Here is a 26,433-nt window from a genome sequence, read left to right on the forward strand (position 1 = left end):
TAATCTTAAGCCTGGCATGAGCAAGAATTTATATCAATACCTTGCAAGAATCTTTTCCGACAAAAGTATATATGCATTTTCTCCATAACACTCCGGCAGATCAAACTACACATTGCACGTAACAGGTCCCATCAAATGGCAATTAGTTGTTTGTTTTTTTTAAAGACCAGTCCTTTAAAATTGTGTTTGACTTACACTATACTTTATAAGTACCTGTGATCTTAATCTTTTTCACAATTTTGTTGGTTGAATTGTTGATTTTCACATTGACTTTGATTGGGTCACCATGATAATACATCTACAAGGTTAAAAAAAGAGATATACAGTAAATATAATTGCAAACTAAATGGGTCTTTGGCCCAGGAGATAAACTTGTTCTTTTTGTTGGTATTTTATAGTTAACCAATTGATCAGATAAAAAATTTGATTTTCCATGATGATTTCTTTAATGTGAAAATGATCATTAATACTTAACAGCTACAGAGGTCTGTTATACATGTGTAGAAGTTTACGTAATTAGTGCTCACTGATTATCACTCCGGATCTTAATATACAGTCATGATAAAACCTATGTTCTACGATTTTACATATCAGGACATAATAAAAAAAAATCATCTAGTCTTTGTTAACACAATAGCAATCTTCCCAGGAGTGGACGTTTTTTCAAATTTTCCCTAAGGTCAGATTGTGTGATACTCTTAGAAATTGCAAACAAAAAACAAGAGCTACAACTCAAGCCTCAATTAGCATGTTCAAGTTCATGATACTACAAATAAAAAAGACTGGACAAGAATGGCAATGGCTTGTTTGGCAGCTTTGCCAGGAAAGAGCCTCTTTTTTTTCTAAAAAGAACATGGCAACATGACTAAAGTGTGCAAAGCTGCATATGAAGAAACCACAAGATTTCTGGAACAATGTCCTTTATACAAGCAGGAACAAAATGGAAATGTTTGTCCAAAATGCTGTGTGCCATGTTTAGCAAACCCTAAACACAACATATCAGCAAAAAAAAAGCATCATACCAACTGTCAAGCATGGTGGTGGAACAGTAATGATTTGGACTTGTTTTGTAGAGGACTAAGGCACCATGAACTCCTCTGTTTACCAAAGTATTCTAAAATGAAATGTAAGGCCATCTGCTCAAAAGCTAATGCTTTTTAGAAATAAGGTAATTTAATAGGACAATGATCCCAAGCACACCAGCAAATCTACCGTACATCAGAATGGCTGGAAAAGACAATAAGTAGTTGCACTGACGCAGTCAGAGTCCAAACATCAATCCATTTGAAATGCTGTGGTGGGACCTTGAGAGAGCTTGAGCACAAATAAATAACCACAAACTCCCAATGAGCTTAAGTAACATTGTAAAAAAGAGTGGGCCAGTATGACATTTTTAAGAAGCAGTAAATTGCAAAATTCCTTGTATTTACTAGCACTATACAACAATACCCAATTATAAGGATGCATCACATGTATGATAATTGCATAGTGCTCTGTATTATCAGTAATGTGATACTGACAGACTGGACGTACAGATGAATTGGCTACAGACAGAGGAGTAGTACTACCATCTCTTGCTGTTTCAGCCCTCTCATCCCTTTACATTTGTACATGTATGGTGAAAAGCCCAAAAAGATCAGGGAGACCTCTTCTGTGATGTGTCTGTCACTTTTGCTGGGTCCATCCACGGTTCATTATTTTACACTAGCTATTGAACCCATTCTACGCCCGGGTGGCGAGCATTTATATTGGTATATGGTCTCCATCATGTGCTGCTGCCATCCTGCGCCCGTTCTGTCATGTGCTGCTCCCATCCTGCGCCCCCGTTCTGTCATGCGCTGCTGCCATCCTGCGCCCGTTCTGTCATGTGCTGCTCCCATCCTGCTGCCATCCTGCGCCCGTTATGTCATGCGCTGCTGCCATCCTGCGCCCGTTCTGTCATGTGCTGCTGCCATCCTGCGCCCGTTCTGTCATGTGCTGCTCCCATCCTGCGCCCCCGTTCTGTCATGCGCTGCTGCCATCCTGCGCCCGTTCTGTCATGTTCTGCTCCCATCCTGCGCCCGTTCTGTCATGTGCTGCTGCCATCCTGCGCCCGTTCTGTCATGTGCTGCTCCCATCCTGCTCCCCCGTTCTGTCATGCGCTGCTGCCATCCTGCGCCTGTTCTGTCATGTGCTGCTCCCATCCTGCGCCCGTTATGTCATGCGCTGCTGCCATCCTGCGCCCGTTCTGTCATGTGCTGCTGCCATCCTGCGCCCGTTCTGTCATGTGCTGCTGCCATCCTGCGCCCGTTCTGTCATGTGCTGCTGCCATCCTGCGCCCGTTCTGTCATGTGCTGCTGCCATCCTGCGCCCGTTCTGTCATGTGCTGCTGCAATCCTGCACCCGTTCTGTCATGTGCTGCTCCCATCCTGCGCCACTATTGTATTATATGCCCCCGTATGCTGCTGCCATATAAAAAAAAAAATTCCATACTCACCTATCGTCCGGCTCCACTGCAGGTGTGTGTTCAAGAAAATGGCGCCGGAAAGCGCGGACTGCGCAGGCGCCGATTCCGGCAGCAGGAATCGGCGCCTGCGCAGTCCGCGCTCTCCGGCGCCATTTTCTTGAAGACACACCTGCAGTGGAGCCGGAGTGTGTCTTCAAGAAAATGGCGCCGGAAAGCGCGGACTGCGCAGGCGCCGATTCCGGCAGCAGGAATCGGCGCCTGCGCAGTCCGCGCTCTCCGGCGCCATTTTCTTGAAGACACACCTGCAGTGGAGCCGGAGTGTGTCTTCAAGAAAATGGCGCCGGAAAGCGCGGACTGCGCAGGCGCCGATTCCGGCAGCAGGAATCGGCGCCTGCGCAGTCCGCGCTTTCCGGCGCCATTTTCTTGAACACACACTCCGGCTCCTCTGCCTGTGACTGGACTCTGTCACAGCAGAGGAGCCGGAGACGGAGCCGCACGCAGCGCTGGAACGGAGGACAGGTGACTATACTTACCCTCCCTCCTGGCGCGTCCACGGTCCCTGACTCTCCTGTGGAGATCGCGGTATGCGTTCAGTGCTTACGCATACCGCGATCTCCTGGGAGCGTCACTCTGTGGGGGCCAGACTGCGTCGGCGCTTGCGCCTGTGCAGTCTATAAAGGCTTCGGACAGAGTGACGCTCCCAGCGTTATATTATAGATATACTTTGACCCTGCTGTGTTCCATGCTTCTACAAGGTATAGTGTACGTTAAAGAAGTCCTCCTCCCATCAAAGTTTTTATCCTCTAAATATATTTTGCAGTCATCATATTATACAGCCCTGTGAACTTACATTTGCTCATTTTGCCTTTCTACCCAGATAATGCTTCTCTTTTACATTAGATCTATGACATCACGTGAATAAAAACTGACTAGCTGGATCCTTCTAAGCTCTATGTAGAAATAGGAGGTCAATTTTCCCTGCATGAGTCATCACTAAAAATGTCCCTGGTAGGGAGAGGAGGGAGCAGCTGGGTCAGAAATTGAAGAGGGGAATGATTTTTTCAGGGACACATGACTTCCTGTTTCTACATAGAGCAGAGAACAGAAGAATTTTCTGGGTAGAAGGGAAAAATTTGCAATTGTGAGTACACAGTGCTGTATAATATGACGATTGCAATTATATTAAGAGGATAAAAACTTTGACAGGAGTATTTCTTTAATAATTAATTCACATACTCCCATGTAACAACTCACAGATTTGAATATATTTCTATTTTGCCGTAGTCATGCCATTTTATTTGTCAAATAAAGTAATATGTTGTGATTTTTTTTGTTTCCGAGATAAGCATGAATTTATTTCCTATATTGATGTATGAATGCTAAAATATGAAGATATGCATGTCATAAAATTAATGAGAGATGTTACCTCCTTATCTAATGAGGCTTCCAGTTGCAGTGGTTTGTCTGACAACATGAACTGACGGGTGACTTCTGCTTTTGCGCCTGGTCCTCTGGCGTCTGAGGCATACTGGACTTTCCTAATAATAAGACGTACTATATTCCTAGGGGTGAAAGAATGAGATTAGAACTAAAATTGATATTCATTAAATGGGACTCCAAGTAGCAAGCAGTAATACACCATAGACATCCTACGCCATGATAAAAGCATCACTATGGACCTCTCTATTCCCCGACCTAGGATACAAGTGATCAATAAATAGCAGTTTCCTCCAACACTTCAAAGACATACTGAAAGGGAATTTAGGTTGTGAGCCCCAATGGGTTCATTGATAATAATGTCTGTGACGTCTGCGCTTAGGCATTAACGGTGCTATAAAAGTAAGTTAAAAAAATGCAGTATGTGCTGATTTACTTCTTTCCACCTATTGCAGCTATAGTTTAGGGTGTTAGGCAACTATTCTTAGATTGGGTATTCCAAACATGGACAATAATAATATTTCTGCAAGGTCTGATATAGACTCCTTGGCAAGGCAGCTACAGTCCTTATCCTTGGAGGTCGTGGCTACCACACAACAACAACAACTGACACTCTCCACCATTGCTGGGGTTCAGCCCTTCCTCCTGAACCTAAGGTAAAATTGCCGAATTGCTTTGACGGAGAACAAACTAAGTTTTCAATTTTTCCTTCATGATGTAAGCTGCCTTTTTGCCTCCAGCCTGTTTCCTCCAGAGGAGAAAGTCAGCTAGTGGGTATTGTTATGTCCTTGCCCCGTGGAGATCCTTAGGCTTGGGCATTCTCTTTGCCTGAGGATTCTCCAATGTTTTCTTTTGTAAATGTTTTTCTACGCTTATACTAATTTATGGCTATCCAGATAGGGTCACGGTTTCTTAGTTCATAAATCGCAGGTTGGTTCAGGGTAATCGTAAAGTGGAGGATTTTTGCTCTTAGTTCAGACGTTTGGCAGTGGAGACATCCCGCAATGACCCGGCTCTCCACAGTCAGTTTTGCCAGGGTCTTTCTAGCCAGATTAGAGACATGATTGTTTACAGCCCTTCACGATGTCTCTGGAAGAGGCAATATCACTTGTTGTCCGTTTAGACAGATGTCTGAGGGATACAGACACATTTGAAACTGGGCCAGTTACTTTTTCTTCCTCTTTGGAAGACACGGGCAAACCTGTGAAAATTGGTGCTTGCCGAGGTCCAAAAGAGGGATCTGAACTCGGACCACCTGCTCGTTTTTCTTCGGACTGTGATCATTCTGGCCTTTCAGGGAGCCAGGTCTGAGTGGTCATCTTTAGTTTTACCTTCAGGGGTTTTCCAGGTTGCACTGAAGCCGGTAGGGCCTGATTTACCGGACACTTTAGACCGTACAGGAACTGGGTGGGGTTTGTGCAGTTTTATCATAGTTAGTTCCTTTTAACCCATGTTTACTACCACGTGTGAATAACACTTAACTTGCTACCTGCAAGTTTACATTGAGGCCGTTCAGGACTTCAGGAGTTCACAATATGAGCATGCCTGCTAACTCCTCATCATGGCCTCCTCTCTTCAGTCCTATTAATTTATATAGAATAACTCCTGGTTGTAGGTAACAGCCCAGGGGCAACACATCTACAGTATTTCCCATCCAAGCCAGCTGCAGCGCTGTCGATCTAGATCTAATTATTCTGCTTTACTACCCCAGTCACGTTCTGAGATGTAACAATACTGATGGCCTGAAGTGTCAATCAATAAAGAGTGCCCACACAAAAGGAAGGCATAAGATGGAGGATGACACACAACCCGTTAGGTTATGTAAGATTAACTCATTACGCCAAAGTTCTTACTTTTTGTCAGCTTTCTCCTCTGCATTTTCTCCACAGAAACCTCTCACCTCAAAATCCACTCCACAGGGCTGCAAGACAACAAGGGATAGCAGGACAAATGCTGAGAAAAAGGACCACAAGAGGATTTGCAAACGTTACAATTCTCTATCACTGTAAGAATTTTACAACATAATTATCTATTAAAAGTTTGGCAATAACTGAATATCAGATTATTTTTCCAATCTCTGGAAATCCGTTCCACTATCTGGGGAAGACATTGCTCTATACAGACTCAGAAAATTAGCTCAATAAGTTATAAATAATCTTGTCCCAGTTTTCATATCCAGAAGTGTACAATTCTAAAATATAGATATTGTTATATTTATAAGGAAATGTGCACAAACATTGTAATATTTATTACAGAAAGGCGCTATGTAACGTAATATAATGCAACTCTATGGCAAGAAAACATGGAAAAGTAAAAAATGCAATGATTTCCAAGTGATGTTATCAGAAATTAGTGAAGAACATTTCCATAAATGATACATGTGAGCATTCCCTGCTTACTTTCCCAGAATCTTCAGGTCCGGGTTGCAGTGTCACAGAACATGGCAAGTTCTTGGCCATCTAAAATGAAGAAAGTAAAATAAAATGTGTTATTAAAATCATAACTCTTGTAACTAATCTTATTTAGTGACGTTACTCACAGTAAAGCTGAAAGGAAAGGCATTGTTCCCCAGCTTTGCATGCAGTTTCTCCTGTAATGGCGTTAGTGGCTTCTTGTTCTCTGGTAGTGGGGGGTACACTTGGCAGGCCAATACATACAGGTCCTTTCTGAAACTCAAGCCAATGAGCTCCATGTCATCCCGACCATAGCGGAAAGCACAGGTCAGCACCACAAACACTAAATAAATGACAGAATGAGGAATTATAAATATGTCATGGTTAGTGAAAGGTAATTATCAGCCAAACTAACATGGTATGTCATATCTGTGAAAAAAATGCAGCCATAGTCACTTTGATATTTAACAATATGACTGAGATTGGTACTACATTCACTGCACTGGTCTGCGAATTTAGAGAAAAAGTTGGAACATTTTCCTCTGAAAATTAAATGGTATTAGTGATGAGCGAGTATGCTCGTTACTCGGGTTTTCTGAGCATGCTCAGGTGGTCTCTGAGTATTTGTGGCGTGCTCGGAGATTATGTTTGAGTCGCCGCAGCTGCATGAATACATGTGAGGGTTGCCTGTTTGTTAGAGAATCCTCACATGTATTCAGGCTGTCTAGCAGCCACAAATCATGCAGCTCAAACATAATCTCCGAGCATGCCATAAATACTCAGAGATCACCCGAGCATGCTCAGAAAACCCGAGTAACGAGCACACTCGCTCATCACTAAACGGTATTGTCACATAAGATATAAATGCATAAGTGACCTTAAATCTTGTAGTATGTGTTTTACTATACACAATGTAAATAATGGTATCGTGTCCTGGACAATCCAGCTGGATCCTTTAGCTTACCTTTCTTGTCTTTTTGAAGTTCGGGATCAATTAAAATTACCCCATCTGCAAGAGGATGCAAATCGTGAAGTTTAATTGAGATTCTATGGATTCTATGTTTAGTAATCCTATTAGGATTGTATAATGACTGACCTACAGGCTCTACAGTCTCCACATGATCCACATAGTCACGCTTTGCAAGATACATCGACAACTAGAAGAGGAGAGAAACGGTCAGTTTGGTTATCGTTTGCTATTATCCTTTATTATTTGTGTCAAATGAAAAACTGATTTTATCTTTTTTTTAGACTGTATTCTTACCTTTCCATCAGCGCTGGTTTTCTTGAAAACTCTGCAAAGAAATGTAATAATTCTCAGTAAAAGTGAAAAAGAAATGTTGATATAAATGAATTGTCTGCTTCTAAAGCTAGAACAGGCAAACTTTGTGTCTTTAAAATAGGTAGTGGTTAAGTTTAATAAATCAAGAATATGGAAGAATGTTCCATAAATTTCCATTTATTCTGTACTCATTGATTCATTTATCGCATCGTCTGGTGGGTCGATAATTGACTAAAGATAAAACAACAATATTCAGTGTAACTACGGCGCTATGATTTTATACTTACTTTGAGCCGTCTGCCATATTGATTCAGACCTGTGATAGACAGATGAAGAAGAAGAACTTAAACACACAAGGACCATGCAAGATTTACGACCACTAGGGCCATACACCTGTATACAGGTGATTGAAGTCCTGTATAAATATCTAATCATATATTAATTAGGAGACATCATAAAATGTTGGCCTCATAAAACTGATTAACTGTTGGTCAACAAAAGTGGACATTTTGGTTAATAATGACCCATTTTAAAAGTATAAATAAGATTGCTGATTTGTAGACGGGCTTATTCCAAATGGTCTAGGCAGCAGATGCAAGGTAAAACCATTTGTCATCATAGGGTCAACATAAGTCACATACAGAGTTACAACTGGTGGAATGTGGGAGCACGTGGTGTGACTGCCGTAGAAAAGCAGGTTCGTATGGTGCTGTGGCCTTCTAGAAGATGACAATCAGGCATGAGTCTTCATCTGCACTTACTTTGCCTAACCATAAAGAACAGAAAGTCATACCACATCTGGTGGTACGTGTCAAAGTAACATCTACAGGAATGCCAGGACTCAGGTTTCCCAGCAAAACATGGTCCAGAAAACTACTGTTCCTTTGGCCTGCCATAGTTCATCCTGGTGCTATTCTCCATATAAGCAACTCACAGGCACTCAATGTAAAATCAAACATGGGATCCACATCTTTTGGACTTTTATGAAGTATTCTCTGGATATGACATGGATTTCTGAGATATGTCATCAATTTCCAGGGTTTGCTCTTCATTAAATACCGTAAATAGGGTGTATGTGTTAAAAAGAAATTGCTGACCTCTTCTTTGGGAGTCTCTGTCTTCATATCTGTCCCATCTTGCAGAGCAGAGTCTGACCTACTGTTTTTGAAGGACTCCTAGTCGTTACCTCCGTCTACATACATGCAGAAAGATGCATTTCTTGCCAACAACATCTAATATGGAGTGCTATCCCTACATCAGCGTCAACCTCTGCCTAAGCCAATGCTGATGTGGAGCTCCCCCTTCTCTTGAATGGAAGTTAATAAACTTATTTTCCTGGAAATAGGAATTCTATAGATGTTCAGTGGCAACTCTTTTTTCAACCTAAACCAGACACTAGTAAAGGGGAAACCAGCAAATATAAGGGGTCTCAAATATAAGGATGGTAAGAGTTCCCCCGTGCAAACCCGCCACATACGATGAATTACAGTACTAGCACAGGTCTCACATTTCCCACACTTATGAGCACTGGGCTCTTAACTTTCTGCGCCATATGGATGGACATGTAAACCGCTGCAGGCAATCCCTGACAATAACAGATCCACCACAGGCAATTCCAATCCCAATACAGGGATCCCACTCCAAATTACTGTATAATAGCATGAGCAAAAATCTATTGACCCAGCTTTCAAGATGAAAAAAAAAATCTTGATTTTTTAGCGCCTCTTTAAAATCAACAGAACAACCAGATTAACATATACACACTTCAAAGCCCAAAACTTCAGGGCTACAGGGGTCACATATTCATACAGGGAGAATATTGAGTCTATAGACTGGCAAGATGAAAGAAGTCTGCTATGTTACGATTAGGAGACTGATTTTTGTGAACAAAAGAAAAAACTCGGTAACGACTTAAATATAAGAATACAAAAAGAGCAGAATACGGATTGTAAGTCACAGCAAACACTGGGACGGCAGTGACTACAATATTATGGGATTGCAAAAGAAAGGAGAAATACACTGTAGAGTAGAGGGCAATATTATACTGATTTTGTGTAACCAGACGCCACTAGAGGACACTTGTAGAAATAATTAATCTGCACTAGATCTGCACCAAGTCACCCTAGAGAAATCAGCAGAAATAATAAACTAAAAACTAAAAGTAAGTAACAATTTACTGCCAAGTTAAAAAAAACTGTTACAAATTTAGCAGCATGATGGAATCCACAGTAGCAATGTGACAGATGGAGAGGCTGGTCACAGAGGATGGTCACAGAGAATGGTCACAGAGGATGGTCACAGAGGATGGTCACAGAGAATGGTCACAGAGGATGGTCAAAGAGGATGGTCAAAGAGGCATGTCACAGGCTGGTTACAGAGGATGGTCACAGAGGCTGCTCACAGAGGCTGGTCACAGAGGCTGGTCACAGAGGATGATCAAAGAGGATGGTCACAGAGGATGGTCACAGAGGATGGTCACGGGCTGGTTACAGAGGATGGTCAAAGAGGCTGGTCACAGAAGATGGTCAAAGAGGCTGGTCACAGAGGCTGGTCACAGAGGCTGGTCACACAGGAAGGTCAAAGAGGCTGGTCACAGAGGCTGGTCACAGGATGGTCACAGAGGCTGGTCACAGAGAATGGTCAAAGAGGCTGGTCACAGAGGATGGTCAAAGAGGATGGTCACAGAGGATGGTCAAAGAGGCTGGTCACAGGATGGTCACAGAGGATGGTCACAGAGGATGGTCAAAGAGGCTGGTCACAGAGGATGGTCAAAAAGGCTGGTCACAGAGGATGGTCACAGAGGATAGTCAAAGAGGCTGGTCACAGAGGATGGTCACAGAAGCTGGTCAAAGAGGCTGGTCACAGAGGCTGGTCACAGAGGATGGTCAAAAAGGCTGGTCTCAGAGGATGGTCACAGGATGTGCCCCACACTGCAGCCGCAGTTACACCAGTTACTGTATGTGAAATGTGGTAATAAAGGTTGTTGTATATATAATTGGACAAACAGGATTAATAAAAATAAATATTTTATCCCAATGTGATTACCAGGAAGTATGGGAAGAGAACAGAATATTAAAGAGGTTGTCCGGTCCATATAAATAAGTCTGCTGTTACGCTGAGTTTTATGAATTATGAATCCCCCCAGAGCACGCACTGTGCACTGTGGGGATTTGCCAGTTTATGACCTGGGACCGGAGGGTATGTATGTGTAGAAGAGAGGACTGGGCTATAAGTGATGCTGAAGTGCTGGGTCAGGAACTGCTGCGGCCAAGCCTCCTGCTGTTAGAGGGAAGTAGGGAAGGAGATTGCAGACGGAGCGGACCCGTAACCTGGGTGAAGGGGGCGTAGCCAAGAGGGGTGGATTAGAAGGAGTTGCGTGAAAAGTGAGAAGGTCTTGACGCCAGAGCGCTAAGCAGGTGCAGACCGTAGTCGGAGCGAGCAAAGTTAGAGGCTGCAGAGCACAGATCCAGGATGGCCGCAGTAAGGACTCACAAGTATCCTCGGGCGTGCAGGGAGACACCTGCCGGGCAGAGCATAGCAGTGCTGATGTCCAGGTACTGGTGGCTAGTGCAAAGAGAGACACGTACCGAGCAGAGGATTGTAGTGAGAACATCCAGGTGACGGTGGCTGCTCAGAGGTACATGCACCAAGTGTAATCCTCCTGCGGAGAGCTTCACTCGTTTGCTCCACAGTTAGATGGACTAGGGGCTCAGTGGGCAAAACCGGTGACTGCCCGCTGCCACCAGAAATGAGACCATGTGTTGGGTGAGGACGCCTGAAGACGCTGTACTGGCCTCTACCGGTATTCTATTGCCTGTCAGATCTCCAGAGCGCAATGAACAGCGGAACTACGATAAGTTGAACCTGACAAAAGGACTGCTAAGTTACATAGCCGTTATACTGTTTAGCCGTTATACTGTTTAACCCGCATCCCTTTTCCCCTGTTATCTCCCGGCGAGGAGTTTATTATTGTCGAACAATTAAATAACAGTTAACCCCTGCTCTGCGCCTCCTTGTATCTGCATCCAAGTACCTGTGTGTTACATATGAGTTATACAGTGGGTACCAAAAGTATTTACGGTAGACCCCTTTATATTTGTCATTCTTTGTTTCATTGCAGCCATTTGGTAAATTCAAAAAAAGTTCATTTTTTTCTCATTAATGTACACTCTGCACCCCATCTTGACTGAAAATAAACAAATGTAGAAATTTGTGCATATTTATTAAAAAATAAAAACTGAAATATCACATGACCATAAGTATTCAGACCCTTTTCTCAGTATTGATTAGAAGCACCCTTTTGAGCTTTTGGGTGAACAGCCATTTTCAGGTCTCTCCAGAGATTCTCAATTGGGTTTAGATCAGGGCTCTGGCTGGGCCAGTCAAGAATGGTCAGAGTTGCTCTGAAGCCACTCTTTTGTTATTTTAGCTGTGTACTTAGGGTAATTTTCTTTTTGGAAATTGAACCTCTGGCCAAGTCTGAGGTTCAGAGCACTCTGGAAGAGGTTTTCATCCAGGATATCTCTGTACTTGGCCACATTCATGTTTCCTTCAATGACAACCAATCATCTTGTCCCTACAGCTCAAAAAAAGCACATTAAGGTCATGGAGTGGCCTAGCCAGTTTCCAGACCTTAATCCCATACAAAACTTAGGAGGGAGTTGAAGCTCCAAGTTGCCAATTGACAGCCTCAAAATCTTAATGATTTAGAGATGATCTGCAAAGAGGAGTGGACCAAAATTCCTCCTGACATGTGCGCAAACCTCATCATCAACTACAAAAAACATCTCATTGCTGTGCTTGCCAACAAGGGTTTTGCCACCAAGTATTAAGTCTTGTTTGCCAGAGGGATCAAATACTTATTTCTCACTGCAAAATGCAAATAGATTTATATAATTTATACAATGTGATTTTCTGGATTTTATTTTTGATATTCTATCTCTCAATGCTAACATTAACCTACCTTTAAAATTATAGACTGTTCATGTCTTTGTGAGTAGGGAAACTTACAAAATCAGCAAGGGATCAAATACTTACAGTATTTCCTTCACTGTAGGACTCAAGCATTAATATTATCATGATCTATTGGATTGTTTGAATACATTTCTTCCGTTGATCATATCCTATCTGAGTGCCGAGTTTTACATCTATCTACATTTCTAAAATCGTTCCATCACTTGAGTTTTTGGTTTTCCAAAATTGATGGATTATATCCTTTGAAAATGGCCATCAAAATTTCGATTGGTTTTGGAGAGGTCTGACTAACAGATTTTTGAAAAATGTAAATGAAATGTAAAGAATGAAAATAAAATGGCTTTATCAGATCAACGTGTGCAGAGACTTGGACTACCACCAATCTAATTTGGATGACCCATTCTAAGTAAGGCCATCTGTTTCAAAGGACTGGAAAACCCTTTAACTTTGCCTCATTCTAGATTTGCTTACCCGAATAAAATAATAAGATGCTTTAATGAATCAAATGATCACATTGCAATAGCTGCATACAAAGGCATTTTAGATATTTGGATTAGTGTTCATCATAAATGATTGGCGAGGTAAAACAAAATTGAATGTCCGATGGCTGTTTTAAAAACTGTAGATCCATTGGTGATTCCCTGGAAAATCATATTGGATTCTTCTAAGAAATATTGCAAGGTCCATATTTCTATTACTATTGTTATTATTATTAAAATTGAATAATAAATCTTTTTCTTCATTACGGGATGAGTAATGTGTTACACTCAGCCTTCAAAGAGAACAAATTCTACTTTACCAGAGAGAGGATTACACGATTAGGAATTTGGACATTGAAGTGCAAGAAGTTGATATGAAGGAAACTTCACTGCTTCAAAAACTTTCTCAATCTTGGATGATAAGCAAAGTACAGGACTTGTGGCAAAAGAGGCAGAAAGTTGAGTCTAGAATGAATCATCAATGTACTCTTTATTTTATGTATTGCGTGCTTTATGTAGGTCTTGTGTTTGAGTGATTATGGTAGGTGTGAATGACTGTGTGTCACTAGTTTTTTGTGTAAGAAGATTTTGGGTGAGCGGTTGAGCATGCTATATTTGATGAATTGGGAAATATGTTGTCAGGGTCCATCAGATCAAGATACTGTGTATTGATCAAAAATGGATCAAAAAGTAGTTTTACACCTTAGGGCCTAATTCTACTTTCAAAACTACATTTTGTTAATATAAAAACTTTAGAAATCCATGGCGCATCGTAAACCTGTCCAAATGTAAAATTTTCATGCTCTGAATACACTGTTAGAAAAACTTATTCACTCAGGCACGATGTCATCGCAATTAAGGTAGTTATTTGTTCTTGTCTTGTAGCCAGCGGACAAGGCATTTGTCATAACCATTGTCTAACTTATTTTACATCACCTTTTTATACTCTTGGAACACAATAGAGTCACTCAGATATACTTGTCTATTTCTTGTTGGTTAATATCTATTTGCGTCATTAACTTCTTGGAATGTTAGTTATCATACAAAAGAAATGTGAAGAGATGACGCTGTCTTGAACGGTCTCCCCCAAATGCACCTGCTTATCTAACCATGTTCTGTATCAATCCAAGGCCACAGTCACATTCTATCTCTACAAATCTGTACAAATCTACAAACATTCTTTTGTCCCTTCCATGAGAACATCTCTTGGGAATACATTTGCTATAACTTTTCTTGATTTTCCTAACAATATTGATATAGAATTGCATAAATGATAATCAAAACAAGGCATAAAATAGGAACCAAAACAACACGTACATACTCTTCAGCCAAATTTTTGTTCTGCCAACCACCGTGTTCCATGATTTTCCCCATGAGCATGCATTCCCTATAAGTCATAGTGCAGTAGGCGGATAAGCTCTTGCCTGACACTTAGCACTTCCTTTCAGAGCAGCAAAGGACCACAAATTTTAATGTCCGGCATATTGAATCCTTGCCTCCATCAGATAGTCTCTCGCGTAAATAGATTTTCAGTAGATCCCGCTGATTTTTAGCTGTCATCACTCTGGCACCCTTTGCAATATATTATTGTTACTTTTTTATTATATGAACCATTGTTCAGAATTGAAAAAAAACAAAAAAAACAGATTGTGACAAAATTGATGAAAACTAAGACTTTGAACAACGGATCAAAGCATGTTATGTATATAAGAACCAAACTAGAACTGTCAGCACATGTATATTGACATGGAGAATAATTGCCGTAGCACTAAATTGCTCTAATTTATGGAAAATACATCCTCATAAACTGCAATGTCTCACTCTACCAAAGCAACATTTGTGATGCCCCTCTATTGTAGAACCATCGTGTAATGTTACTGCATAGCCATAGCCTTAAAAGAGAGAAGGTATATAATTTATCCAACAAGTACGGTACATGCACAATTTCATTAAGGAAAAACTCTATTAACAAAAGTTACTGAGATCCCAAATCTAACACAAAAAATCCACTTCACAGAAAACATACGGTACTTAAATACAGGAGAAGTTGCTGTAGACAAAATCTTTACAACTCTTACTTCTTCCTTGGATCATTTCATTATTGGCTGGCCCATTTAACACTACAATTCTCTCAGAATCAGACGATTATAAGTATCCACGATTCCTACTGCATTAAAAATAATTGTCAAGGATATAAACAGGAAGGATTTGATGATCTAGGGATTTAAGAATACTATAAAACTTTCCTAATTCAATTTCTTTACAGCCCATTATCTCATTACGAGGGATGTACGGTGTACAGTATAGCACAGTGTATGTATATGCTGCTTTTTTGTATTCTTTCAGGTTCCAGGGCTAAAATAAATGTGACATAGGCTAGTACCTTAGAGAGCATAGGTAAAATGTAATTATCTTGGTACAAAAATAAAAAAATACAATCCTAAGATTATTAAAAACACTAGAGAGGGACAAAAAAGAACACCACTGAGGGGGCGGGTGCGCTCACCTGGTAGTGTTGTGTGAAGGCACAACACTTCTTTAAGAGTGAGTGTCTGCTGCCCTGAAGCTGGAGGAGATACCTACCAGATGTGTATTTACCAGAATGGAGAGAATTACACTGGAAATGAGGAGTCTCGGAGCTTCAGACCGGAGCGGCGCTTTTCTCAAAGTCAAAAAAACAAATGACGTGATTCTCACCATTCTGGTAAGCCATCATTAGGAGCCATCATGACTCTTAACATAAGTGAAAGCTGTACAGTTCAATGTGGGACGGGAAAGTATTGATGTTTTTAAACTTTTTAAGAATTTAACAAATGGCAAGGATGAAAAATAATGGCTCCTCATTATTATCAAGTTTAGCGATTCACTTAAAACACAACTAACCAACTAACACAACTGAAAATCTCTATGTATTGGACTTAGTAAGGATTAAATGTATTGACAAAGAAAAGTATACTCAGAACGGTTGAAAGGAAAAGTCCAACCAGCATCAATAAAGATGGATGACATCCCTCAAATAAGTGTATCTCCAGACAAAGAGAAAGCTTTCATGGAAAATAGCCTCTTCTCTACCACTGAGGGTTCTCAAGCGTCCATAAGTTCCAGAACAAAAAAACCTTGAATGAAAAACTTTTTTTTCTGGTGTCCATAAAAAATAGAAGTTTTTTTTATTATGATGTGATGTTATTATCATCATTTTGCAGTTTACAGTAAAGGCGGCTAAAGATCTGTGTATGGAGATAAAGACATGTAGCAATATTTAATTATTCTTTATGGCGACCATTGTGTCTGAAAAAATGTCAGAAGTCCATCATTTTTAATATGTTGCCCAGAAAATAAAAATAAGACTTTGGAGATACCATACAAGAAAGTGTGTACAATGAATACTGTTCACTCCCTAGTTAAGGATGTTTACATCTATTCCTTATATGCCAGGGCAACAACTACAGAGTACAAATTATTTAACAATTCTAACGAACGCATACAAACTGATAACCCCGACCTTAAGTAAATGCTATGTAGACATTCATGGGTCATTTTTAATGACGCTTGCTATAGAATATGCTCTCCTTACCTGAAATTGGATTGGTAGCGTGTTTTGTAGCTTATGGTATATTATCTGTTATTGACATCCTACCTGCCTTCTCTTTATATACTTCAGATTCACAATCTCTAAGAATGGGAGGGGTAATCCGAATCCTATTAGCGGACGAATCCCACGAAGCAGTAGTAAGTCGTAACAGTAATGTATAAATAAATTTGTGAAGAAGCTTAAGCTTCAGGGGATTACAAGATGAGGGGGAGAAATACTACTTAACCTTTTGGTCTAGAGTTGAACATATTGGAATCAGCTATCAAGAGTTATATAGTCACTTAAGCAGTGATGTGGAGGTTAGCGCACGTAGAACAGCACACCATCCATCTGCAATCCCAACATGTGACAAAAGGTTGAGACTTGGGGCATTTCCATTTAGTCTATTAGGTGGAGCTTTATAGATGCATCCCGGGTATGCATGTTAGAATTCTCCTTATTTTTATATAGATTACTATGTACAGTAATCTAAACACACACCCTATCAGTATTATAGTTAAAGGTCTAATGAAACTTATAGTGGGAAAGGTGGGAAGATTTTTTTGTTTGCTGTGTACCAGATTAGTCTATTTTTGTGCATCTTTACCTTGCGTGTCATCACGTGTCATTAAGTAACTCCCTCATCTGAGAGCTGTGTAACGGCACAGTGTTCATGCTTGAGCTAAAGCCACAGGTCTGTGGGTTCTGAGACGCCTTATGGTTTCCTTCCGACTCAATCCTCCTTAATACCATGCTTTAACTGCAATACAAGCAGTGGAGTACATTTGCTTTACAGCTGTAATCCAATACTACACCAGGTGAGCATTTTTCCAAACTTATAAACGTTGCATTAGCTGCAGCCATTGACACACCGCAAATTAATGATATATCTAACGGATTATTGTATCTACGTATGTCACAATCTAAAACACACCTACCATTCATATGTCTGATGTTACATAAGGAATTGAATGACGGCATTGGCCCCAGCTGTGGCAGTGCAATGTTTCATGCCTGCAAATACAAGAGGGCGAGAACTGCAAGCACTGAGATGTATCCCATACATTAGATATCACTTACTGGGATAGGTGGCTCATACTTATCAAAGTGTTTATCACAAAGTTTTATCACAGTTTATCGAAGTGTTTATCACAAAGTTTTATCTCAGTTTATCAAACTTTATCACAAAGTTTTATCACGGTTTATCAAACTATCCCAAAGTTTTATCACAGTCTATCAAACTATCCCAACGTTTTATCACAGTCTATCAAACTATCCCAACGTTTTATCACAGTTTATCAAACTATCCCAACGTTTTATCACAGGTTATCAAACTATCCCAAAGTTTTATCACAGTTTATCGAAGTGTTTATCACAAAGTTTTATCTCAGTTTATCAAACTTTATCACAAAGTTTTATCACGGTTTATCAAACTATCCCAAAGTTTTATCACAGTCTATCAAACTATCCCAACGTTTTATCACAGTTTATCAAACTATCCCAACGTTTTATCACAGTCTATCAAACTATCCCAACGTTTTATCACAGTCTATCAAACTATCCCAACGTTTTATCACAGTTTATCAAACTATCCCAAAGTTTTATCACAGTCTATCAAACTATCACAAAGTTTTATAAAAGTTTATCAAAGTGTTTATCACAAAGTTTTATCACAGTTTATCAAAGTATTTATCACAAAGTTTTATCACTGTTTGTCAAACGTTATCACAAAGTGTTATCACAATTTATCTAAGTGTTTATCAGAAAATGTTATCACAATTTATCAAACTATTTATCACAAAGTTTTCTTTTTCATAAGAGGGACACTTGGAAGGTATTCACTTTACACTAATTACACATTTATCAAAGCAATGACCAACTGACATAATAATTAGCCAAGACACCTACAATAGCAGCAAAAGAAAACTTTGATAGCTAGATGTTTTATATGTCCATTTCTTAAGGAATGTAATAAAAGTGTGACAAAAAAAAACATAAATTCTCAAAACAGAGCAACATATAAGAAGTATATTAGAGATGTGATTTCAATAATTTTAGGTTGAAATAGCAATGCTATTAAAGAAATTGCTGTCAATTTCCCAAATTCTTTTTCCCTTCTTTACAAATATTGCCGCATAAAAATAAAGATAAACTGATACAAATAAAATCAAGCGGCATAATAATAGCTACAAGAACCATAAGAATAGTGGTAATAATAGTAATAAATATCCATCTGGACCTAAAACAAGATAGATATTTATTCTCTTTCATCCTTATCGATGTATTAGAGCAGGGTTTATATGTGCTCAGACTATGTACGCTGACCTAAGGGTAGAGCTATGTTCTCACGAGGCGTAATTTCTGTATGGGAAAATCTGCTTTGTACAGTAGCAGCTGAAATCTAAAGTGTAAACTGATCGCTGTCGTGGATTTGAATTGCAAAGGGAAATGTGTTGAAAATCTGCATCAGAAATTCCTCAGCCGATGCGGCTCGTGGGAACGTACCCTAAAAGTAAACACATGACACATCATACATTTGCCAATTTTTAATTTGTATACAAGTGGGTAAGATGGCATTTTGTTTCCTAATATTACTTTAGAGAAAAAATGATTTTTTTCTTGCCATAATTGCAAGTAATTATAAATGTGTAGCTATATTAAAATAGAAGAAAATACAGCAGCTGCGCACTGTTATGGAAAGACATGTTCAATCACTTTGAGGATTGTTCCTAGAATGAATACCATACAATACTATGCAAATAGCAGGGTAGTCTGCTTGAATTGCCTTTTCTAGATGGGAAGTAGAGTTATGTAATCTTGTATTTTTTCCTATTATATTTACTAGCGCTTTAATTATAACTAGCAGTGAAGATGATTCAGTAAAAAAAATGAGGATTATTATATATAGGGGTTTAGGGAATAACATTTCACTATAGTCACTGCCGAGTCTTGGTCATCTACAATACAGTTAGTAAAAATTCCATTAAGGTCTTAAAGACTAAATTCAAAGGATGTATGTTAGGTATGGTTCAAGAGTCAAGAATCCAAGGGGCCACTGTGGGGGTCCGTACTTCATACATGTAGTCTATATACACCGAACATCCATAATCTGTCATGTGTGGACATGAGCGTATCTCCATCACTTAAATTCACATGTCCACTGAAAGTATCTTCAAAAGTTTCATCACTGAAAGTCCTTAATCAACAGCAAAAGAATTGCATATAAAGACTAAAAAAAACAGGATTGAAGTTATTATTTAAAACATCTTCTAGATAGTAATTAAACTACTAGATGGTGGCCCGATTCTAACGCATTGGGTATTCTAGAATATGTATGCAGTTTAATTATGAAGTTTTCAGAATAATGCAATATATACACAGGATTCGGCCAGCCGGGTGCGACCAATTAGCGAAGCGTGGTTCAAATTCCGCGCCAATTTGCGGCCGGACTGCGCCTGTCTCTGATTGGTCATGCCCGGATGCAAACAATCAGTGAAGCCAGGGCCTGCTCCAGGTTTTTGAGGGCTCCTGGCGAAAGAGTCTCAGTGGGCCCCCCTCTGTAACACATACAACGATTCATGATGCACAGATACAGCAGAGAAATATAGCACAGCCAAGTAGCATACAGCCCACGTAGTATATAACACAGCCCATGTAGTATATAACACAGCCCATGTAGTATATAACACAGCCCACGTAGTATATAACGCAGCCCACGTAGTATATAGCACAGCCCACGTAGTATATTGCCCAGCCACGTAGTATATAGCACAGCCCCATAGTATATAGCACAGACACATAGTATATTGCCCAGCCACGTAATATATTGCACAGCCACGTAATATATTGCACAGCCATGTGGTATATAGCACAGCCACATAGTATATAGCACAGAGACGTAGTATATAACACAACCCATGCAGTATATAACACAGGCCACATAGTATAGAGCACAGCAATGTAGTATATTGCCCAGCCACGTAATATATACCACAGCCGCCTAGTATATAGCACAGAGATGTACTATATAACACAGCTCATGCAGTATAAAACACAGCCACGTAAAATATAACACAGCCCATGCAGTATATAGCACAACGATGTAGTATATAGCACAGCCCACATATAGCACAGAGACGTAGTATATAACACAGCCCATGCAGTATATAACACAGCCCACATAGTATATAGCACAGCCCACGTAGTATATAGCAATGTGGGCACCATATACCTGTTAAAAAAATTAAAATAAAAAATAGTTATATACTCACCTTCCGTCGGCCCCCTGTTGTGAATTCTGTGGCTGAATTCACTCCTGTGGTCACAAGTGGTATTGCAGCCTCTGGGCTTCCTCCCTCAGGTGTTTTGGTGAGCTCGTTGGCTGCCTTGCTATTTAACTCCACCTGAGTCTGTCTTCCTTGCTCCTTGTCAATGTTCCAGTGTTGGATCTGAGCTACTGCATCTTTCCTGTGGCCTGCTGCTCTGCTAGATAAGTGTTACTTTGTTTTTGTTTCCGTTTTTTCTGTCCAGCTGTGCTATTCTCTTTTGCTGGAAGCTCTGAGACGCAAAGGGTGCACCGCCGTGCCGTTAGTTCGGCACGGTGGGTCTTTTTGCCCCCCTTTGCGTGGTTCTGCTTTAGGGTTTTTTGTAGACTGCATAGTTCTCTTTGCTATCCTCGCTCTGTCTAGAATATCGGGCCTCACTTTGCTGAATCTATTTCATCCCTACGTTTTGTCTTTTCATCTTGCTAACAGTCATTATATGTGGGGGGCTGCCTATTCCTTTGGGGTATTTCTCTGAGGCAAGTCAGGCTTGTATTTCTATCTTCAGGCTAGTCAGCTCCTCAGGCAGTGCCGAGTTGCATAGGTAGTGTTAGGCGCAATCCACTGCTGCTTTTAGTTGTGTGAGGATAGGTTCAGGTATTGCAGTCTGCAGAGATTCCACGTCTCAGAGCTTGTTCTATTGTTTTTGGGTTATTGCCATATCACTGTATGTGCGCTGATTACTGCACACTGTGTTGCCTGATAGCACAGCATAACAGTACAAGGAGCCCAAACCAATGATTCTCAATAGAGGGAAAAAAGAAGTCCTGACATCATTTTTTTTTTCCTCAGCTCTGTCTTCAGTTTTTTTTTTTTTTTTTTTCCCCTAGACATTAGAGTGCTTCAGGACACAGCTGTGGACATGGATATTCAGGTTCTGTGCTCCTCAATGGATAATCTCGTTATAAATGTACAAAAGATTCAAGATACAATTGATCAGAAATCTATGCTAGAACCAAGAATTCCTATTCCTGATTTGTTTTTTGGTGACAGAACTAAGTTCCTGAGCTTCAAAAATAATTGTAAGCTATTTCTGGCCTTGAAACCTCATTCTTCTGGTAATCCTATTCAACAGGTTTTGATTATTATTTCTTTTTTGCGCGGCGACCCACAGGACTGGGCGTTTTCTCTTGCGCCAGGAGACCCTGCATTGAGTAATGCTGATGCGTTTTTCCAGGCGCTTGGATTGCTTTACGATGAGCCTAATTCAGTGGATCAGGCTGAGAAAAATTTGCTGGCTTTATGCCAGGGTCAGGATGATGTAGAAGTATATTGTCAGAAATTTAGGAAGTGGTCAGTACTCACTCTGTGGAATGAATCTGCACTGGCGGCTTGGTTCAGAAAGGGTCTCTCTGAAGCTCTTAAGGATGTCATGGTGGGATTTCCTATGCCTGCTGGTTTGAATGAGTCTATGTCCTTGGCCATTCAGATCGGTCGTCGCTTGCGCGAGCGTAAATCTGTGCACCATCTGGCGGTATTGTCTGAGAGTAAACCTGAGCCTATGCAGTGCGACAGGACTATGACTAAAGTTGAACGGCAAGAACACAGACGTCTGAACAGGCTGTGTTTCTACTGTGGTGATTCCACTCATGCTATTTCTAATTGTCCTAAGCGCACTAGGCGGTTCGATAGCTCTGCCGTCATTGGTACTGTACAGTCCAAATTCCTTCTGTCCATTACCTTGATATGCTCTTTGTCATCGTATTCTGTCATGGCGTTTGTGGATTCAGGCGCTGCCCTGAATCTGATGGATTTGGATTATGCTAAACGTTGTGGATTTTTCTTGGAGCCTTTGCGGTGTCCTATTCCGTTGAGAGGAATTGATGCTACACCTTTGGCCAAGAATAAGCCTCAGTACTGGGCCCAGCTGACCATGTGCATGGCTCCTGCACATCAGGAAGTTATTCGCTTTCTGGTACTGCATAATCTGCATGATGTGGTCGTGTTGGGGTTGCCATGGCTACAAACCCATAATCCAGTATTAGATTGGAACTCTATGTCGGTAACCAGCTGGGGTTGTCAGGGGGTACATGGTGATGTTCCATTTTTGTCTATTTCGTCATCCATTCCTTCTGACATCCCAGAGTTCTTGTCTGACTTTCAGGATGTATTTGAAGAGCCCAAGTCTGATGCCCTACCTCCGCATAGGAATTGTGATTGTGCTATCAATTTGATTCCTGGTAGTAAATTCCCTAAGGGTCGTTTATTTAATTTGTCCGTGCCTGAACACACCGCTATGCGCAGTTATGTGAAAGAATCCCTGGAGAAGGGACATATTCGCCCATCGTCATCACCATTGGGAGCAGGGTTCTTTTTTGTAGCCAAAAAGGATGGTTCGCTAAGACCGTGTATTGATTACCGCCTTCTTAATAAGATCACTGTTAAGTTTCAGTATCCCTTGCCATTGATATCTGACTTGTTTGCTCGGATTAAGGGGGCTAGTTGGTTTACTAAGATTGATCTTCGTGGTGCGTATAATCTGGTGAGAATCAGGCAGGGAGATGAATGGAAAACGGCATTTAATACGCCCAAGGGTCATTTTGAGTATCTGGTGATGCCGTTCGGACTTGCCAATGCTCCATCTGTTTTTCAGTCTTTTATGCATGACATTTTCCGTGAGTATCTGGATAAATTCCTGATTGTTTACTTGGATGACATTTTGATCTTCTCTGATGATTGGGAGTCTCATGTGAAGCAGGTCAGAATGGTTTTTCAGGTCCTGCGTGCTAACTCTTTGTTTGTGAAGGGATCAAAGTGTCTCTTCGGTGTGCAGAAAGTTTCATTTTTGGGGTTCATCTTTACCCCTTCTACTATCGAGATGGATCCAGTTAAGGTCCAAGCCATCCAGGATTGGATTCAGCCGACATCTCTGAAAAGTCTGCAAAAGTTCCTGGGCTTTGCTAATTTTTATCGTCGCTTCATCTGTAATTTTTCTAGCATTGCCAGACCATTGACCGATTTGACCAAGAAGGGTGCTGATTTGGTTAATTGGTCTTCTGCTGCCGTGGAAGCTTTTCTGGAGTTGAAGCGTCATTTTTGCTGTGCCCCTGTGTTGTGTCAACCAGATGTTTCTCTTCCGTTCCAGGTCGAGGTTGATGCTTCTGAGATTGGAGCAGGGGCGGTTTTGTCACAGAGAGGTTCTGGTTGCTCAGTGTTGAAACCATGTGCTTTCTTTTCCAGGAAATTTTCTGCTGCTGAGCGTAATTATGATGTGGGCAACCGAGAGTTGCTGGCCATGAAGTGGGCATTCGAGGAGTGGCGTCATTGGCTTGAGGGAGCTAAGCATCGCGTGGTGGTATTGACTGATCATAAGAATCTTACTTATCTCAAGTCTGCCAAGCGCGTGAATCCTAGACAGGCCCGTTGGTCGTTATTTTTTGCTCGTTTTGATTTTGTGATTTCGTACCTTCCGGGCTCTAAAAATGTGAAGGCGGATGCTCTGTCTAGGAGTTTTGTGCCCGACTCTCCGGGGTTATCTGAGCCGGCGAGTATCCTCAAGGAAGGAGTCATTGTGTCTGCCATCTCTCCTGATTTGCGGAGAGTGTTGCAGAAATTTCAGGCTAATAAACCTGATCGTTGTCCGGCCGAGAAACTGTTCGTCCATGATAGGTGGACTAGCAAAGTTATCTCTGAACTTCATTGTTCGGTGCTGGCTGGTCATCCAGGAATCTTTGGTACCAGAGAGTTAGTGGCTAGATCCTTCTGGTGGCCATCTCTGTCACGGGATGTGCGTGCTTTTGTGCAGTCCTGTGGGATTTGTGCTAGGGCTAAGCCCTGCTGTTCACGTGCCAGTGGGTTGCTTTTGCCCTTGCCGGTCCCGAAGAGGCCTTGGACACATATTTCGATGGATTTCATTTCTGACCTTCCCGTTTCTCAAAAGATGTCGGTCAATTGGGTGGTCTGTGATCGCTTTTCTAAAATGGTCCATCTGGTGCCCTTGGTTAAATTGCCTTCCTCCTCTGATTTGGTGCCTTTGTTCTTCCAGCATGTGGTTCGTTTGCATGGCATTCCTGAGAATATTGTTTCTGACAGAGGTTCCCAGTTTGTCTCGAGGTTCTGGCGAGCCTTTTGTGGTAGGATGGGCATTGACCTATCTTTTTCCTCGGCCTTCCATCCTCAGACTAATGGCCAGACCGAACGAACCAATCAGACCTTGGAAACATATCTGAGATGTTTTGTTTCTGCTGACCAGGATGATTGGGTGTCATTTTTGCCGTTGGCTGAGTTCGCCCTTAATAATCGGGCCAGCTCGGCTACCTTGGTCTCTCCATTTTTCTGCAATTCTGGGTTCCATCCTCGTTTCTCTTCAGGACAGGTTGAGTCTTCGGACTGTCCTGGTGTGGATTCTGTGGTGGACAGGTTGCAGCAGATCTGGACTCAGGTAGTGGACAATTTGACCTTGTCCCAGGAGAAGGCTCAGCTTTTCGCTAATCGTAGACACCGTGTGGGTCCCCGACTTCGTGTTGGGGATCTGGTTTGGTTATCTTCTCGTCATATTCCTATGAAGGTTTCCTCTCCTAAATTTAAACCTCGTTTTATTGGTCCGTATAGGATTTCTGAGATTCTCAATCCGGTGTCTTTTCGTCTGACCCTCCCAGACTCCTTTTCCATACATAATGTATTCCATAGGTCGTTGTTGAGAAGATACGTGGCACCTATGGTTCCATCTGTGGAGCCTCCTGCTCCTGTTTTGGTGGAGGGGAATTGGAGTATATTGTGGAGAAAATTTTGGATTCTCGTGTCTCTAGACGGAAACTCCAGTATCTGGTCAAATGGAAGGGTTATGCTCAGGAGGATAATTCCTGGGTTTTTGCCTCTGATGTCCATGCCCCAGATCTTGTTCGTGCCTTTCATGTGGCTCATCCTGGTCGGCCTGGGGGTTCTGGTGAGGGTTCAGTGACCCCTCCTCAAGGGGGGGGTACTGTTGTGAATTCTGTGGCTGAATTCACTCCTGTGGTCACAAGTGGTATTGCAGCCTCTGGGCTTCCTCCCTCAGGTGTTTTGGTGAGCTCGTTGGTTGCCTTGCTATTTAACTCCACCTGAGTCTGTCTTCCTTGCTCCTTGTCAATGTTCCAGTGTTGGATCTGAGCTACTGCATCTTTCCTGTGGCCTGCTGCTCTGCTAGATAAGTGTTACTTTGTTTTTGTTTCCGTTTTTTCTGTCCAGCTGTGCTATTCTCTTTTGCTGGAAGCTCTGAGACGCAAAGGGTGCACCGCCGTGCCGATTGTTTGGCACGGTGGGTCTTTTTGCCCCCCTTTGCGTGGTTCTGCTTTAGGGTTTTTTGTAGACTGCATAGTTCTCTTTGCTATCCTCGCTCTGTCTAGAATATCGGGCCTCACTTTGCTGAATCTATTTCATCCCTACGTTTTGTCTTTTCATCTTGCTAACAGTCATTATATGTGGGGGGCTGCCTATTCCTTTGGGGTATTTCTCTGAGGCAAGTCAGGCTTGTATTTCTATCTTCAGGCTAGTCAGCTCCTCAGGCAGTGCCGAGTTGCATAGGTAGTGTTAGGCGCAATCCACTGCTGC

At 41.4% G+C, this 26,433-nt stretch overlaps 2 protein-coding genes across 3 annotated transcripts in view; one reads left to right on the forward strand and one right to left on the reverse strand.

Annotated features, from left to right (window-relative positions):
• ARR3 (arrestin 3) overlaps positions 1–16,659 on the reverse strand; it is a 40,728-nt gene extending 24,069 nt beyond the window's left edge. The window contains exons 1-10 of the mRNA XM_069747320.1: positions 16,586–16,659; positions 7,846–7,874; positions 7,541–7,571; positions 7,373–7,433; positions 7,241–7,285; positions 6,423–6,619; positions 6,283–6,342; positions 5,737–5,804; positions 3,873–4,008; positions 214–298 (exon numbers count right to left, since the gene is read on the reverse strand). Of these exons, the coding sequence (XP_069603421.1) occupies positions 214–298; positions 3,873–4,008; positions 5,737–5,804; positions 6,283–6,342; positions 6,423–6,619; positions 7,241–7,285; positions 7,373–7,433; positions 7,541–7,571; positions 7,846–7,862 (700 nt within the window). The 5' untranslated portion in view covers positions 7,863–7,874; positions 16,586–16,659. The remainder of the gene's footprint in view (positions 1–213; positions 299–3,872; positions 4,009–5,736; positions 5,805–6,282; positions 6,343–6,422; positions 6,620–7,240; positions 7,286–7,372; positions 7,434–7,540; positions 7,572–7,845; positions 7,875–16,585) is intronic.
• Positions 16,660–17,348: 689 nt separating this feature from the next.
• Positions 17,349–26,433, forward strand: part of LOC138662140 (phosphatidylinositol 3,4,5-trisphosphate 5-phosphatase 2B-like) — a 148,513-nt gene continuing 139,428 nt past the window's right edge. For both annotated transcript variants that reach the window (XM_069747322.1, XM_069747323.1), the window contains exon 1: positions 17,349–17,400. The gene's annotated coding sequence lies outside the window, so the exon portion shown is untranslated. The remainder of the gene's footprint in view (positions 17,401–26,433) is intronic.

Source organism: Ranitomeya imitator, chromosome 2, assembly GCF_032444005.1.
Source record: "Ranitomeya imitator isolate aRanImi1 chromosome 2, aRanImi1.pri, whole genome shotgun sequence".
Taxonomy (NCBI): Eukaryota; Metazoa; Chordata; class Amphibia; order Anura; family Dendrobatidae; genus Ranitomeya; species Ranitomeya imitator.